General features: G+C 47.9%; 1 protein-coding gene across 6 annotated transcripts in view; it reads left to right on the plus strand.

Annotated features, from left to right (window-relative positions):
* LOC140424662 (IQ motif and ankyrin repeat domain-containing protein 1-like) overlaps positions 1-18,093 on the plus strand; it is a 775,223-nt gene that overhangs the window by 711,894 nt on the left and 45,236 nt on the right. The window contains exon 15 of one of the 6 annotated variants that reach the window (XM_072507912.1): positions 13,814-13,859. The exons of the other annotated variants lie outside the window; for them this stretch is intronic. Coding sequence (XP_072364013.1) covers positions 13,814-13,820 — 7 coding nt within the window. The 3' untranslated portion in view covers positions 13,821-13,859. Of the gene's footprint in view, positions 1-13,813; positions 13,860-18,093 lie in introns of those variants that run through there. 6 annotated transcript variants of the gene reach the window in all.

Below are 18,093 nucleotides of genomic sequence, written 5' to 3' on the forward strand. Positions count from 1 at the left end.
GTGGGGAGTTTGAGAACATTGAGAGAGGAGAGACAGTTGGGAGATGAGAACCTTGAGAGGAGAGACAGTGGGTGAATTGAGAACATTGAGAGAGGAGAGACAGTGGGGAGTTTGAGAACATTGAGAGAGGAGAGACAGTGGGAAGATTGAGAACATTGAGAGAGGAGAGGCAGTGGGGAGATTGAGAACATTGAGAGAGGAGAGACAGTGGGGAGATGGGAACCTTGAGAGGAGAGACAGTCGGGAGGTTGAGAACATTGCGAGAGGAGAGACAGTCGGGAGGTTGAGAACATTGCGAGAGGAGAGACAGTGGGGGGATTGAAAACATTGTGAGAGGAGAGACAGTGGGGAGATTCAGACCATTGAGAGAGGAGAGATAGTGGGTGAATTGAGAACATTGAGGTAGGAGGCAGTGGGGAGATTGAGAGCATTGAGAGAGGAGAGACAGTCGGAAGATTGAGAACATTCAGAGAGGAGAGACAGAGGGGCGATTGAGAACATTGAGAGAGGAGACAGTGGGGAGATTGAGATCATTCAGAGAAGAGAGACAGTGGTTAAATTGAGAACATTGAGAGATATGAGGCAATGGGGAGATTAAGAACGTTGAGAGAGGAGAGATAGTGTGTTAATTGAGAACATTGAGTGAGGAGAGGCAGTGGGGAGAATGAGAACATTGAGAGAGGAGAGACAGTGGGGAGATGAGAACATTGAGAAAGGAGAGACAGTGGGGAGATTGAGAACATTGCGAGAGGAGAGACAGTCGGGAGGTTGTGAACATTTAGAGAGGAGAGACAGTGGGGAGATGAGAACCTTGAGAGGAGAGACAGTGGGTGAATTGAGAACATTGAGAGAGGAGAGACAGTAGGGAGATTGAGAACATTGCGAGAGGAGAGACAGTCGGGAGGTTGTGAACATTTAGAGAGGAGAGACAGTGGGGAGATGAGAACCTTGAGAGGAGAGACAGTGGGTGAATTGAGAACATTGAGAGAGGAGAGACAGTGGGGAGATGAGAACCTTGAGAGGAGAGACAGTGGGTTTATTGAGAACATTGAGAGAGGAGAGACAGTGGGGAGTTTGAGAACATTGAGAGAGGAGAGACAGTGGGGAGATTGAGAACATTGAGAGAGGAGAGACAATCGGGAGATTGAGAACATTGAGAGAGGAGAGACAGTGGGGAGATGAAATCATTGAGAGAAGAGAGACAGTAGGGAGATTGAGAACATTGAGAGAGGAGAGACAGTCACGAGATTGAAAACATTGTGAGAGGAGAGACAGTGGGGAGATGAGAACCTTGAGAGAGGAGAGACCGTGGGGAGATTAAGACCATTGAGAGAGGAGAGATAGTGCGTGAACTGAGAACATTGAGGTAGGAGGCAGTGGGGAGTTTGAGAACATTGAGAGAGGAGAGACAGTGGGAAGATTGAGAACATTGAGAGAGGAGAGACAGTGGGGAGTTTGAGAACATTGAGAGAGGAGAGACAGTGGGAAGATTGAGAACATTGAGAGAGGAGAGGCAGTGGGGAGATTGAGAACATTGAGAGAGGAGAGACAATCGCGAGATTGAGAACATTGAGAGAGGAGAGACAGTGGGTGAATTGAGAACATTAAGAAATGAGAGACAGTGGGGAGTTTGAGAGCATTGAGAGAGGAGAGGCAGTGGGAAGATTGAGAGCATTGAGGGAGGAGAAACATTGGGGAGATTGAGAACATTGAGAGAGGAGCGACAGTGGGGAGATTGAAATCATTGTGAGAAGAGAGACAGTAGGGAGATTGAGAACATTGAGAGAGGAGAGACAGTCACGAGATTGAAAACATTGTGAGAGGAGAGACAGTGGGGAGATGAGAACCTTGAGAGAGGAGAGACAGTGGGGAGATTAAGACCATTGAGAGAGGAGAGATAGTGGTTGAACTGAGAACATTGAGGTAGGAGGCAGTGGGGAGTTTGAGAACATTGAGAGAGGAGAGACAGTGGGAAGATGGAGAACATTGTGAGAGGAGAGACAGTCGGGAGAATGAGAACATTGAGAGAGGAGAGACAGGGGGGAGATGAGAACCTTGAGAAAGGAGAGACAGTAGGGACATTGAGAACATTGCGAGAGGAGAGACAGTCGGGAGGTTGTGAACATTGAGAGAGGAGAGACAGTGGGGAGATGGGAATCTTGAGAGGAGAGACAGTGGGTGAATTGAGAACATTGAGTGAGGAGAGACAGTGGGGAGTTTGAGAACATTGAGAGAGGAGAGACAGTGGGGAGATGAGAACCTTGAGAGGAGAGACAGTGGGTGAATTGAGAACATTGAGAGAGGAGAGACAGTGGGGAGTTTGAGAACATTGAGAGAGGAGAGACAGTGGGAAGATTGAGAACATTGAGAGAGGAGAGGCAGTGGGGAGATTGAGAACATTGAGAGAGGAGAGACAGTCGGGAGAATGAGAACATTGAGAGAGGAGAGACAGTGGGGAGTTTGAGAACATTGAGAGAGGAGAGACAGTGGGGAGATGGGAACCTTGTGAGGAGAGACAGTCGGGAGGTTGAGAACATTGCGAGACGAGAGACAGTGGGGGGTTTGAGAACATTGTGAGAGGAGAGACAGTCACGAGATTGAAAACATTGTGAGAGGAGAGACAGTGGGGAGATTCAGACCATTGAGAGAGGAGAGATAGTGGGTGAATTGAGAACATTGAGGTAGGAGGCAGTGGGGAGATTGAGCGCATTGAGAGAGCAGAGACAGTGGGGAGTTTGAGAACATTGAGAGAGGAGAGACAGTCGGAAGATTGAGAACATTCAGAGAGGAGAGACAGAGGGGCGATTGAGAACATTGAGAGAGGAGACAGTGGGGAGATTGAGATCATTCAGAGAAGAGAGACAGTGGTTAAATTGAGAACATTGAGAGATATGAGGCAATGGGGAGATTAAGAATGTTGAGAGAGGAGAGATAGTGTGTTAATTGAGAACATTGAGCGAGGAGAGGCAGTGGGGAGATTGAGAACATTTCGAGGGGAGAGACAGTATGGAGAATGAGAACATTGAGAGAGGAGAGACAGTGGGGAGATGGGAACCTTGAGAGGAGAGACAGTCGGGAGGTTGAGAACATTGCGAGAGGAGAGACAGTGGGGAGATGAGAACCTTGAGAGGAGAGACAATGGGTGAATTGAGAATATTGAGAGAGGAGAGACAGTGGGGAGTTTGAGAACATTGAGAGAGGAGAGACAGTGGGGAGATGAGAACCTTGAGAGGAGAGACAGTTGGTGAATTGAGGACATTGAGAGAGGAGACACAGTGGGGAGTTTGAGAACATTGAGAGAGGAGAGACAGTGGAAATATTGAAAACATTGAGAGAGGAGAGGCAGTGGGGAGATTGAGAACATTGTGAGAGGAGAGACAGTGGGTGAATTGAGAACATTAAGAAATGAGAGACAGTGGGGAGTTTGAGAGCATTGAGAGAGGAGAGACAGTGGGGAGATTAAGAACATTGAGAGAAGAGAGACAGTCACGAGATTGAAAACATTGTGAGAGGAGAGACAGTGGGGAGATGAGAACCTTGAGAGAGGAAAGACAGTGGGGAGATTAAGACCATGGAGAGAGGAAAGATAGTGGGTGAATTGAGAACATTGAGGTAGGAGGCAGTGGGGAGTTTGAGAGCATTGAGAGAGGAGAGACAGTGGGGAGTTTGAGAACATTGAGAGAGGAGAGACAGTCGGGAGATTGAGAACATTCAGAGGGGAGAGACAGTGGGCCGATTGAGAACATTGAGAGAGGAGGCAGTGGGGAGATTGAGATCATTCAGAGAAGAGAGACAGTGGTTAAATTGAGAACATTGAGAGAGGAGAGACAGTGGGGAGTTTGAGAACATTGAGAGAGGAGAGACAGTCGGGAGATTGAGAACATTCAGAGGGGAGAGACAGTGGGCCGATTGAGAACATTGAGAGAGGAGAGATAGTGTGTGAATTGAGAACATTGAGCGAGGAGAGGCAGTGGGGAGATTGAGAACATTGAGAGAGGAGTGACAGTCGGGAGAATGAGAACATTGAGAGAGGAGGCAGTGGGGAGATTGAGAGCATTCAGAGACGAGAGACAGTGGTTAAATTGAGAACATTGAGAGAGGAGAGATAGTGTGTGAATTGAGAACATTGAGCGAGGAGAGGCAGTGGGGAGATTGAGAACATTGAGAGAGGAGAGACAGTCTGGAGAATGAGAACATTGAGAGAGGAGAGACAGTGGGGAGATGAGAACCTTGAGAAAGGAGAGACAGTGGGGAGATTGAGAACATTGCGAGAGGAGAGACAGTGGGGAGATTGAGAACATTGCGAGAGGAGTGACAGTGGGGAGATTGAGAACATTGTGAGAGGAGAGAAAGTGGGGGGCTTGAGGACATTGAGAGAGGAGACGCAGTCGGGAGATTGAGAACATTGCGAGAGGAGAGACAGTCGGGAGATTGAGAACATTGAGAGAGGAGAGACAGTGGGGAGATTGAGAACATTGAGAGATGAGAGACAGTCGGGAGATTGAGATCATTGAAAGAGGAGACAGTGGGAAGATGATAACATTGAGCGAGGAGAGACAATGGGGTGATTGAAAACATTGAGAGAGGAGAGACAGTCGTGAGATTGAGAACATTGAGATAGGAGAGACAGTCGGGAGATTGAGAACATTGAGAGAGGAGAGACAGTGGGGAGATTGAGAACATTGAGAGAGGAGACAGTGGGGAGATTGAGAACATTGAGAGAGGAGAGACAGTGGGGTGATTGAAAACATTGAGAGAGGAGAGACAGTCGGGAGATTGAGAACATTGAGAGAGGAGAGACTGTGGGTGAATTGAGAACATTGAGAGAGGAGAGACAGTCGGGAGATTGAGAACATTGAGAGAGGAGAGGCAGTGGGGAGATTGAGACTGTTGAGCGAGGGGAGACAGTGGGGAGTTTGAGATCATTGAGAGAAGCGAGACAGTAGGGAGATTGAGAACATTGAGAGAGGAGAGACAGTGGGTAAGTTGAGAACATTGAGAGAGGAGAGACAGTCGGGAGATTGAGAACATTAAGAAATGAGAGGCAGTGGGGAGTTTGAGAGCATTGAGAGAGGAGAGGCAGTGGGAAGATTGAGAGCATTGAGGGAGGAGAAACATTGGGGAGATTGAGAACATTGAGAGAGGAGAGACAGTGGGGAGTTTGAGAACATTGAGAGAGGAGAGACAGTCACGAGATTGAAAACATTGTGAGAGGAGAGACAGTGGGGAGATGAGAACCTTGAGAGAGGAGAGACAGTGGGGAGATTAAGACCATTGAGAGAGGAGAGATAGTGGGTGAATTGAGAACATTGAGGTAGGAGGCAGTGGGGAGTTTGAGAACATTGAGAGAGGAGAGACAGTGGGAAGATTGAGAACATTGAGAGAGGAGAGACAGTCGGGAGAATGAGAACATTGAGAGAGGAGAGACAGTGGGGAGATGAGAACCTTGAGAGGAGAGACAGTGGGTGAATTGAGAACATTGAGAGAGGAGAGACAGTGGGGAGTTTGAGAACATTGAGAGAGGAGAGACAGTGGAAAGATTGAGAACATTGAGAGAGGAGAGGCAGTGGGGAGATTGAGAACATTGTGAGAGGAGAGCCAGTGGGGGGCTTGAGGATATTGAGAGAGGAGACGCAGTCGGGAGATTGAGAACATTGAGAGAGGAGAGACAGTCGGGAGATTGAGAACATTGAGAGAGGAGAGACAGTGGGTGAATTGAGAACATTAAGAAATGAGAGACAGTGGGGAGTTTGAGAGCATTGAGAGAGGAGAGGCAGTGGGAAGATTGAGAGCATTGAGGGAGGAGAAACATTGGGGAGATTGAAATCATTGAGAGAAGAGAGACAGTCACGAGATTGAAAACATTGTGAGAGGAGAGACAGTGGGGAGATGAGAACCTTGAGAGAGGAGAGACAGTGGGTGAATTGAGAACATTGAGGTAGGAGGCAGTGGGGAGATTGAGAGCATTGAGAGAGGAGAGACAGTGGGTAGTTTGAGAACATTGAGAGAGGAGAGACAGTCGGGAGATTGAGAACATTTTGAGAGGAGAGACAGTCGGGAGAATGAGAACATTGAGAGAGGAGAGACAGTGGGGAGATGAGAACCTTGAGAGAGGAGAGACAGTGGGGAGATTGAGAACATTGAGAGAGGAGAGACAGTCGTGAGAATGAGAACATTGAGAGAGGAGAGACAGTGGGGAGATGAGAACCTTGAGAAAGGAGAGACAGTGGTGAGATTGAGAACATTGCGAGAGGAGAGATTGTGTGTGAATTGAGAACATTGAGCGAGGAGAGGCAGTGGGGAGATTGAGAACATTGAGAGAGGAGAGACAGTCGGGAGATTGAGAACATTGAGAGAGGAGAGACAGTCGGAGATTGAGAACATTGAGAGAGGAGAGACAGTGGGGAGATGAGAACCTTGAGAGAGGAGAGACAGTGGGGAGATTGAGAACATTGAGAGAGGAGAGACAGTCGGGAGAATGAGAACATTGAGAGAGGAGAGACAGTGGGGAGATGAGAACCTTGAGAAAGGAGAGACAGTGGTGAGATTGAGAACATTGCGAGAGGAGAGACAGTCGTGAGGTTGTGAACATTGAGAGAGGAGAGACAGTGGGGAGATGAGAACCTTGAGAGGAGAGACAGTGGGTGAATTGAGAACATTGAGAGAGGAGGGACAGTGGGGAGTTTGAGAACATTGAGAGAGGAGAGACAGTGGGGAGATGAGAACCTTGAGAGGAGAGACAGTGGGTTTATTGAGAACATTGAGAGAGGAGAGACAGTGGGGAGTTTGAGAACATTGAGAGAGGAGAGACAGTGGGAAGATTGAGAACATTGAGAGAGGAGAGGCAGTGGGGAGATTGAGAACATTGAGAGAGGAGAGACAATCGCGAGATTGAGAACATTGAGAGAGGAGAGACAGTGGGTGAATTGAGAACATTAAGAAATGAGAGACAGTGGGGAGTTTGAGAGCATTGAGAGAGGAGAGGCAGTGGGAAGATTGAGAGCATTGAGGGAGGAGAAACATTGGGGAGATTGAGAACATTGAGAGAGGAGCGACAGTGGGGAGATTGAAATCATTGTGAGAAGAGAGACAGTAGGGAGATTGAGAACATTGAGAGAGGAGAGACAGTCACGAGATTGAAAACATTGTGAGAGGAGAGACAGTGGGGAGATGAGATCCTTGAGAGAGGAGAGACCGTGGGGAGATTAAGACCATTGAGAGAGGAGAGATAGTGGGTGAACTGAGAACATTGAGGTAGGTGGCAGTGGGGAGTTTGAGAACATTGAGAGAGGAGAGACAGTGGGGAGATTGAGAACATTGAGAGAGGAGAGGCAGTGGGGAGATTGAGAACATTGTGAGAGGAGTGACAGTCGGGAGAATGAGAACATTGAGAGAGGAGAGACAGTGGGAAGATGGAGAACATTGTGAGAGGAGAGACAGTCGGGAGGTTGTGAACATTGAGAGAGGAGAGACAGTCGGGAGATTGAGAACATTGCGAGAGGAGAGACAGTCGGGAGGTTGTGAACATTGAGAGAGGAGAGACAGTGGGGAGATGAGAATCTTGAGAGGAGAGACAGTGGGTGAATTGAGAACAGTGAGTGAGGAGAGACAGTGGGGAGTTTGAGAACATTGAGAGAGGAGAGACAGTGGGGAGTTTGAGAACATTGAGAGAGGAGAGACAGTGGGGAGATGAGAACCTTGAGAGGAGAGACAGTGGGTGAATTGAGAACATTGAGTGAGGAGAGACAGTGGGGAGTTTGAGAACATTGAGAGAGGAGAGACAGTGGGGAGATGAGAACCTTGAGAGGAGAGACAGTGGGTGAATTGAGAACAGTGAGAGAGGAGAGACAGTGAGGAGTTTGAGAACATTGAGAGAGGAGAGACAGTGGGAAGATTGAGAACATTGAGAGAGGAGAGGCAGTGGGGAGATTGAGAACATTGAGAGGAGAGACAGTCGGGAGGTTGAGAACATTGCGAGAGGAGAGACAGTGGGGAGTTTGAGAACATTGTGAGAGGAGAGACAGTCACGAGATTGAAAACATTGTGAGAGGAGAGACAGTGGGGAGATTCAGACCATTGAGAGAGGAGAGATAGTGGGTGAATTGAGAACATTGAGGTAGGAGGCAGTGGGGTGATTGAGAGCATTGAGAGAGCAGAGACAGTGGGGAGTTTGAGAACATTGAGAGAGGAGAGACAGTCGGAAGATTGAGAACATTCAGAGAGGAGAGACAGAGGGGCGATTGAGAACATTGAGAGAGGAGAGACAGTGGGTGAATTGAGAACATTAAGAAATGAGAGACAGTGGGGAGTTTGAGAGCCTTGAGAGAGGAGAGGCAGTGGGAAGATTGAGAGCATTGAGGGAGGAGAAACATTGGGGAGATTGAGAACATTGAGAGAGGAGAGACAGTGGGGAGATTGAAATCATTGTGAGAAGAGAGACAGTAGGGAGATTGAGAACATTGAGAGAGGAGAGACAGTCACGAGATTGAAAACATTGTGAGTGGAGAGACAGTGGGGAGATGAGAACCTTGAAAGAGGAGAGACAGTGGGGAGATTAAGACCATTGAGAGAGGATTGATAGTGGGTGAATTGAGAACATTGAGGTAGGAGGCAGTGGGGAGATTGAGAGCATTTAGAGAGGAGAGACAGTGGGGAGTTTGAGAACATTGGGAGAGGTGAGACAGTCGGGAGATTGAGAACATTGAGAGAGGAGACAGTGGGGAGTTTGAGATCATTCAGAGAAGAGAGACAGTGGTTAAATTGAGAACATTGAGAGAGAAGAGGCAATGGGGAGATTAAGAACATTGAGAGAGGAGAGATAGTGTGTGAATTGACAACATTGAGCGAGGAGAGGCAGTGGGGAGATTGAGAACATTGAGAGAGGAGAGACAGTCGGGAGATTGAGAACATTGAGAGAGGAGAGACAGTGGGGAGATTGAGATCATTGAGAGAGGAGACAGTGGGAAGATGATAACATTGCGAGAGGAGAGACAATGGGGTGATTGAAAACATTGAGAGAGGAGAGACAGTGGGGAGATTGAGATCATTGAGAGAGGAGACAGTGGGAAGATGATAACATTGAGAGAGGAGTGACAGTGGGGAGATTGAGAACATTGAGAGAGGAGACAGTGGGGAGATTGAGAGCATTGAGAGAGGAGACAGTGGGGAGATTGAGAACATTGAGAGAGGAGACAGTGGGGAGATTGAGAGCATTGAGAGAGGAGACAGTGGGGAGATTGAGAGCATTGAGAGAGGAGAGGCAGTGGGGAGATTGAGAGCATTGAGAGAGGAGAAGCAGTGGGGAGATTGAGAGCATTGAGGGAGGAGAGACAGTCGGGAGATTGAGAACATTGAGAGAGGAGAGACAGTCGGGAGATGAGAACCTTGAGAGAGGAGAGACAGTCGGGAGATTGAGAACATTGAGAGAGGAGAGACAGTCGGGAGATTGAGAACATTGAGAGAGGAGAGACAGTGGGGAGATGCATTGCGCAGGTCAAGGACACACAGCCTGAGTGAGAGAGATACAGACCGAGTGAGAATTTGGTAATTTGGTGCAGTGAGGTCACCAGGAAAGGTAAGTGGTTCATCTAATTTTGCTGTTTTTCAGTTAAAAGTGCAGTGTAGATTAGTGTCTGATTGGCTGAAGCTGCCTCCACCCTAATTGCTGAGAGGCAGTTATCTGGCAGTCACCTGACGCCTGTTAAGGGGCACAAAGGTACACGTTGTTTTCTTCTCTTTGAAGTTTTAGTGTGAGTCATCCTAAAGTCTGTATTAAAGACAGACAGAAAGCGCACATTAGTAAGCATTGCGCAGGTCAAGGACACACAGCCTGAGTGAGTGAGAATTTGGTAATTCGGTGAAGAATGGGAGAAGGTGCTTTTTCCCTACTGTTTTGTTCTCTCTCTTTCTTCGGGCCTAATTTCGGGAGCCGTTCGGAGGAGGAGCAGATTCTGTGAGTATAAAAACCTAACGGAAACTTCCTGTTTTCCAGGTTTTTTCCCAAAAGTGACATCAGAGGGAAGCTGTGATCTGAGTGGATGATAGCAAATCTGCCCCAAATTTTAAAAAAAACACAGCTAAACTCATAAACTTAAATTAAACTAATTAATTAATTAGTGATGGCTGGTCAGGTGATGTGCTTGAGTTGCTTGATGTGGGAGCTGGCAGATCCCATTGCGAGCTGCAGCGACCACATCTGCAGTAAGTGTTGGCTGCTCGAAGAGCTCGGCTCAGAGTTGATGAGCTGGAGTCTGAGCTTCAAACACTGAGGCACATCCGGGAGGGGGAGACTTACCTGGACACTGTGTTTCAGGAGGCAGTCACACCTGTCAGAGTAAGTAGTTTAAATCCTGCCAGTGGCCAGGGACAGCAGGGTGTGACTGCAAGTCAGGCAGGTAAAGGGAACCAGCAGTCAGGAACTCAGGAGCCTCAGCCCTTGACTCTGTCCAACAGGTATGAAGCACTTGCTCCCTGTGTGGATGGCGAACAGGGCTGCAGGAAGGATGAGTCAGCTGACCAAGGCACCATGGTTCGGCAGGCCATTCAAGGGGAGGGAGTAAATAGGCAAGTTGTAGTTGTAGGGGATTCTATTATCAGGGGGATAGATAGTATCCTTTGTGAGCAGGATAAAGAGTCCCGCATGGTATGTTGCCTGCCCGGTGCTAGGGTGCGGGACATCTCTGACCGGCTTGAAAGGATACTGGAGAGGGAGGGGGAGGATCCAGTTGTTGTGGTCCATGTCGGTACCAACAACATAGGCAAGTCTAAACTTTGCCCCTCTCACCTTAAACCTATGCCCCCTAGTAATTGACCCCTCTACCCTGGGGAAAAGCCTCTGACTATCCACTCTGTCTATGCCCCTCATAATTTTGTATACCTCTATCAGGTCGCCCCTCAACCTCCTTCGTTCCAGTGAGAACAAACCGAGTTTATTCAATCGCTCCTCATAGCTTATGCCCTCCATACCAGGCAACATTCTGGTAAATCTCTTCTGCACCCTCTCTAAAGCCTCCACATCCTTCTGGTAGTGTGGCGACCAGAATTGAACACTATACTCCAAGTGTGGCCTAACTAAGGTTCTATACAGCTGCAACATGACTTGCCAATTCTTATACTCAATGCCCCGGCCAATGAAGGCAAGCATGCCATATGCCTTCTTGACTACCTTCTCCACCTGTGTTGCCCCTTTCAATGACCTGTGGACCTGTACTCCTAGATCTCTTTGACTTTCAATACTCTTGAGGGTTCTACCATTCACTGTATATTCCCTACCTGCATTAGCCCTTCCAAAATGCATTACCTCACATTTGTCCGGATTAAACTCCATCTGCCATTTCTCCGCCCAAGTCTCCAGACAATCTAAATCCTGCTGTATCCTCAGACAGTCCTCATCGCTATCCGCAATTCCACCAACCTTTGTGTCGTCTGCAAACTTACTAATCAGACCAGTTACATTTTCCTCGAAATCATTTATATATACTACAAACAGCAAAGGTCCCAGCACTGATCCCTGTGGAACACCACTGGTGACAGCCCTCCAATTAGAAAAGCATCCCTCCATTGCTACCCTCTGCCTTCTATGGCCTAGCCAGTTCTGTATCCACCTTGCCAGTTCACCCTTGATCCCGTGTGACTTCACCTTTTGTACTAGTCTACCATGAGGGACCTTGTCAAAGGCCTTACTGAAGTCCATATAGACAACATCTACTGCCCTACCTGCATCAATCATCTTAGTGACCTCCTCGAAAAACTCTATCAAGTTAGTGAGACACGACCTCCCCTTCACAAAACCGTGCTGCCTCTCACTAATACGTCCATTTGCTTCCAAATGGGAGTAGATCCTGTCTCGAAGAATTCTCTCCAGTAATTTCCCTACCACTGAAGTAAGGCTCACCGGCCTGTAGTTCCCGGGATTATCCTTGCTACCCTTTTTAAACAGAGGAACAACATTGGCTATTCTCCAGTCCTCCGGGACATCCCCTGAAGACAGCGAGGATCTAAAGATTTCTGTCAAGGCCTCAGCAATTTCCTCTCCAGCCTCCTTCAGTATTCTGGGGTAGATCCCATCCGGCCCTGGGGACTTATCTACCTTAATATTTTTTAAGACACCCAACACCTCGTCTTTTTGGATCACAATGTGACCCAGGCTATCTACACTCCCTTCTCCAGACTCAACATCTACCAATTCCTTCTCTTTGGTGAATACTGATGCAAAGTATTCATTTAGTACCTCGCCCATTTCCTCTGGCTCCACACATAGATTCCCTTGCCTATCCTTCAGTGGGCCAACCCTTTCCCTGGCTACCCTCTTGCTTTTTATGTACGTGTAAAAAGCCTTGGGATTTTCCTTAACCCTATTTGCCAATGACTTTTCATGACCCCTTCTAGCCCTCCTGACTCCTTGCTTAAGTTCCTTCCTACTTTCCTTATATGCCACACAGGCTTCGTCTGTTCCCAGCCTTTTAGCCCTGACAAATGCCTCCTTTTCCTTTTTGACGAGGCCTACAATATCACTCGTCATCCAAGGTTCCCGAAAATTGCCGTATTTATCTTTCTTCCTCACAGGAACATGCCTGTCCTGTATTCCTTTCAACTGACACTTGAAAGCCTCCCACATGTCAGATGTTGATTTGCCCTCAAACATCCGCCCCCAATCTATGTTCTTCAGTTCCCGCCTAATATTGTTATAATTAGCCTTCCCCCAATTTAGCACATTCATCCTCGGACCACTCTTATCCTTGTCCACCAGTACTTTAAAACTTACTGAATTGTGGTCACTGTTACCGAAATGCTCCCCTACTGAAACATCTACCACCTGGCCGGGCTCATTCCCCAATACCAGGTCCAGTACCGCCCCTTCCCTAGTTGAACTGTTTGCATATTGTTTTAAGAAGCCCTCCTGGATGCTCCTTACAAACTCCGCCCCGTCTAAGCCCCTGGCACTAAGTGAGTCCCAGTCAATATTGGGGAAGTTGAAGTCTCCCATCACCACAACCCTGTTGTTTTTACTCTTTTCCAAAATCTGTCTACCTATCTGCTCCTCTATCTCCCGCTGGCTGTTGGGAGGCCTGTAGTATACCCCCAACATTGTGACTGCACCCTTCTTATTCCTGATCTCTACCCATATAGCCTCACTGCCCTCTGAGGTGTCCTCTCGCAGTATAGCTGTGATATTCTCCCGAACAAGTCGCGCAACTCTGCCTCCCCTTTTACATCCCCCTCTATCCCGCCTGAAACATCTAAATCCTGGAACGTTTAGCTGCCAATCCTGCCCTTCCCTCAACCAGGTCTCTGTAATGGCAACAACATCATAGTTCCAAGTACTAATCCAAGCTCTAAGTTCATCTGCCTTACCCGTAATGCTCCTTGCATTAAAACATATGCACTTCAGGCCACCAGACCCACTGTGTTCAGCAACTTCTCCCCGTCTGCTCTGCCTCAGAGTCACACTGTCCCTATTCCCTAGTTCTCCCTCAATGCTCTCACCTTCTGACCTATTGCTCCCGTGCCCACCCCCCTGCCATACTAGTTTAAACCCTCCCGTGTGACACTAGCAAACCTCGCGGCCAGGATATTTATGCCTCTCCGGTTTAGATGCAACCCGTCCATCTTATACAGGTCACACCTGCCCCGGAAGAGCTCCCAGTGGTCCAGATAACGGAAACCCTCCCTCCTACACCAGCTGTTTCGCCACGTGTTTGTCTGCTCTATCTTCCTATTTCTAGCCTCACTGGCACGTGGCACAGGGAGTAATCCCGAGATTACAACCCTCGAGGGCCTGTCTTTTAACTTTCTGAACCTTTTATCCCAACAGAGGATAACAAAGAGAGAAATAAGGAAAGAGAGGATCAAATATGAAGGTAGGCTAGCCAGTAACATTAGGAATGACAGTAAAAGTTTCTTTAAATACATTAAAAACAAACGGGAGGCAAAAGTTGACATTGGGCCGCTCCAAAATGACGCTGGTACTTTTGTGATGGGAGACAAGGAAATAGCTGAGGAACTAAATAAGTACTTTGCGTCAGTCTTCACAGTAGAAGACATGAGTAATATCCCACCAATTCCGGAGAGTCAGGGGGCAGAGTTGAATATGGTAGCCATCACAAAGGAGAAAGTGCTAGAGAAACTAAGAGGTCTAAAAATTGATAAATCTCCGGGCCCAGATGGACTACATCCTAGAGTTCCAAAGGAGATAGCTGAAGAAATAGTGGAGGCGTTAGTTATGATCTTTCAAAAGTCACTGGAGTCCGGGAAAGTCCCAGAGGATTGGAAAATCGCTGTTGTAACCCCCCTGTTCAAGAAGGGAACAAGGAAAAGGATGGAAAATTATAGGCCAATTAGCCTAACCTCGGTTGTTGGCAAGATTCTAGAATCCATTGTTAAGGATGAGATTTCTAAATTCTTGGAAGTGCAGGGTCAGATTAGGACAAGTCAGCATGGATTTAGTAAGGGGAGGTCGTGCCTGACAAACCTGTTAGAGTTCTTTGAAGTGATAACAAATAGGTTAGACCAAGGAGAGCCAATGGATGTTATCTATCTTGACTTCCAAAAGGCCTTTGATAAGGTGCCTCACGGGAGACTGCTGAGTAAAATAAGGGCCCATGGTATTTGAGGCAAGGTACTAACATGGATTGACGATTGGCTGTCAGGCAGAAGGCAGAGAGTTGGGATAAAATGTTCTTTTTCGGAATGGCAACCGGTGACGAGTGGTGTCCCGCAGGGTTCAGTGTTGGGGCCACAGCTGTTCTCTTTATATATTAACGATCTAGATGACGGGACTGGGGGCATTCTGGCTAAGTTTGCCGATGATACAAAGATAGGTGGAGGGGCAGGTAGTATGGAGGAGGTGGGGAGGCTGCAGAAAGATTTAGACAGTTTAGGAGAGTGGTCCAAGAAATGGCTGATGAAATTCAACGTGGGCAAGTGCGAGGTCTTGCACTTTGGAAAAAAGAATAGAGGCATGGACTATTTTCTAAACGGTGACAAAATTCATAATGCTGAAGTGCAAAGGGACTTGGGAGTCCTAGTCCAGGATTCTCTAAAGGTAAACTTGCAGGTTGAGTCCGTAATTAAGAAAGCAAATGCAATGTTGTCATTCATCTCAAGAGGCTTGGAATATAAAAGCAGGGATGTACTTCTGAAGCTTTATAAAGCATTAGTTAGGCACAATTTAGAATACCATGAGCAATTTTGGGCCCCACACCTCAGGAAGGACATACTGGCACTGGAGCGGGTCCAGCGGAGATTCACACGGATGATCCCAGGAATGGTAGGCCTAACATACGATGAACGTCTGAGGATCCTGGGATTATATTCATTGGAGTTTAGGAGGTTGAGGGGAGATCTAATAGAAACTTACAAGATAATGAATGGCTTAGATAGGGTGGATGTAGGGAAGTTGTTTCCATTAGCAGGGGAGACCAGGACCCGGGGCACAGCCTTAGAATAAAAGGGAGTCACTTGAGAACAGAGGTGAGGAGAAATTTCTTCAGCCAGAGAGTGGTGGGTCTGTGGAATTCATTGCCACAGAGGGCGGTGGAGGCCGGGACGTTGAGTGTCTTTAAGACAGAAGTTGATAAATTCTTGATTTCTCGAGGAATTAAGGGCTCGGGAGAGAGAGCGGGTAAATGGAGTTGTAATCAGCCATGATTGAATAGCGGAGTGGACTCGATGGGCCGAATGGCCTTACTTCTGCTCCTATGTCTTATGGTCTTATGGTCTTATGAGAACATTGAGAGAGGAGAGAGAACGGGGAGATGAGATCATTAAGAGATGAGAGACAGTCGGGAGATTGAGAACATTGAGATGGAGAGACAGTGGGAAGATGATAACATTGAGCGAGGAGAGACAATGGGGTGATTTAAAACATTGAGAGAGGAGAGACAGTGGGGAGATTGAGAACATTGAGAGAGGAGACACAGTCGGGAGAATGAGAACATTGAGAGAGGAGAGACAGTGGGGAAATTGAGCACATTGAGAGAGGAGAGACAGTCGGGAGAGTGAGAACATTGAGAGAGGAGAGACAGTGGGGAGATTGAGAACATTGAGAGAGGAGAGACAGTGGGGAGATTGAGAACATTGAGAGAGGAGAGACAGTGGGGAGATTGAGAACATTGAGACAGGAAAGACTGTCGGGAGATTGAAAACATTGAGAGAGGAGAGACAGTGGGGAGATTGAGAACATTGAGAGAGGAGAGACAGTGGGGAGATTGAGAACGTTGAGCGAGGAGACTCAGTGGGGAGATTGAGAACGTTGAGCGAGGAGAGACAGTGGGGAGATTGAGAACGTTGAGCGAGGAGAGACAGTGGGGAGATTGAGAACGTTGAGCGAGGAGAGACAGTGGGGAGATTGAGAACGTTGAGTGAGGAGAGACAGTGGGGAGGTTGAGCACATTGAGAGAGGAGAGACAGTGGGGGGATTGAGAACCTCGAGAGAGGACAGACAGTCGGGAGATTGAGAACATTGAGAGAGGAGAGACAGTGGGGAGATTGAGAACATTGAGAGAGGAGAGACAGTGGGGAGATTGAGAACATTGAGAGAGGAGAGACAGTGGGGAGATTGAGAACATTGAGAGAGGAGAGACAATGGGGAGATTGAGAACATTGAGGGAGGAGAGACAGTGGGGAGATTGAAAACATTGAGAGAGGAGAGACAGTGGGGAGATTGACAATATTGAGAGAGGAGAGACAGTGGGGAGATTGAGAACATTGAGAGAGGAGAGACAGTGGGGAGATTGAGAACATTGAGAGAGGAGAGACAGTGGGGAGATTGACAACCTTGAGAGAGGAGAGACAGTGGGGAGATTGAGAACATTGAGAGAGGAGAGACAGTGGGGAGATTGACAACATTGAGAGAGGAGAGACAGTGGGGAGATTGAGAACATTGAGAGAGGAGAGACAGTCGGGAGATTGAGAACATTGAGAGAGGAGAGACAGTCGGGAGATTGAGAACATTGAGAGAGGAGAGACAGTGGGGAGATTGAGAACATTGAGAGAGGAGAGACAGTGGGGGGATTGAGAACATTGAGAGAGGAGAGACAGTCGGGAGATTGAGAACATTGAGAGAGGAGAGACAGTGGGGGGATTGAGAACATTGAGCGAGGAGAGACAGTGGGGAGGTTGAGCACATTGAGAGAGGAGAGACAGTGGGGAGATTAAGAACATTGAGCGAGGAGAGACAGTGGGGAGATTGAGAACGTTGAGCGAGGAGAGACAGCCGGAATATTGAGAACATTGAGAGAGGAGAGACAGTGGGGAGATTGAGAACGTTGAGCGAGGAGAGACAGTGGGGAGATTGAGAACATTGAGAGAGGAGAGACAGTGGGGAGATTGAGAACATTGAGAGAGTGAGACAGTCGGGAGATTGAGAACATTGAGAGAGGAGAGACAGTGGGGAGATTGAGAACATTGAGAGAGGAGAGACAGTGGGGAGATTGAGAACATTGAGAGAGTGAGACAGTCGGGAGATTGAGAACATTGAGAGAGGAGAGACAGTGGGGAGATTGAGAACATTGAGAGAGGAGAGACAGTGGGGACATTGAGAACATGGAGAGAGGAGAGACTGTCGGGAGATTGAGAACATTGAGAGAGGAGAGACAGTGGGGAGATTGAGAACATTGAGAGAGTGAGACAGTCGGGAGATTGAGAACATTGAGAGAGGAGAGACAGTGGGGGGATTGAGAACGTTGAGAGAGGACAGACAGTCGGGAGATTGTGAACATTGAGAGAGGAGAGACTGTGGTGTAATTGAGAACATTGAGAGAGGAGAGACAGTCGGGAAAGTGAGAACATTGAGAGAGGAGAGACAGTGGGGAGATTGAGAACATTGAGAGAGGAGAGACAGTGGGGAGATTGAGAACATTGAGAGAGGAGAGACAGTGGGGAGATTGAGAACATTGAGACAGGAAAGACTGTCGGGAGATTGAAAACATTGAGAGAGGAGAGACAGTGGGGAGATTGAGAACATTGAGAGAGGAGAGACGGTGGGGAGATTGAGAACGTTGAGCGAGGAGACTCAGTGGGGAGATTGAGAACGTTGAGCGAGGAGAGACAGTGGGGAGATTGAGAACGTTGAGCGAGGAGAGACAGTGGGGA

The sequence above is a fragment of the Scyliorhinus torazame genome, chromosome 6 (genome assembly GCF_047496885.1).
Source record: "Scyliorhinus torazame isolate Kashiwa2021f chromosome 6, sScyTor2.1, whole genome shotgun sequence".
Taxonomy (NCBI): domain Eukaryota; kingdom Metazoa; phylum Chordata; class Chondrichthyes; order Carcharhiniformes; family Scyliorhinidae; genus Scyliorhinus; species Scyliorhinus torazame.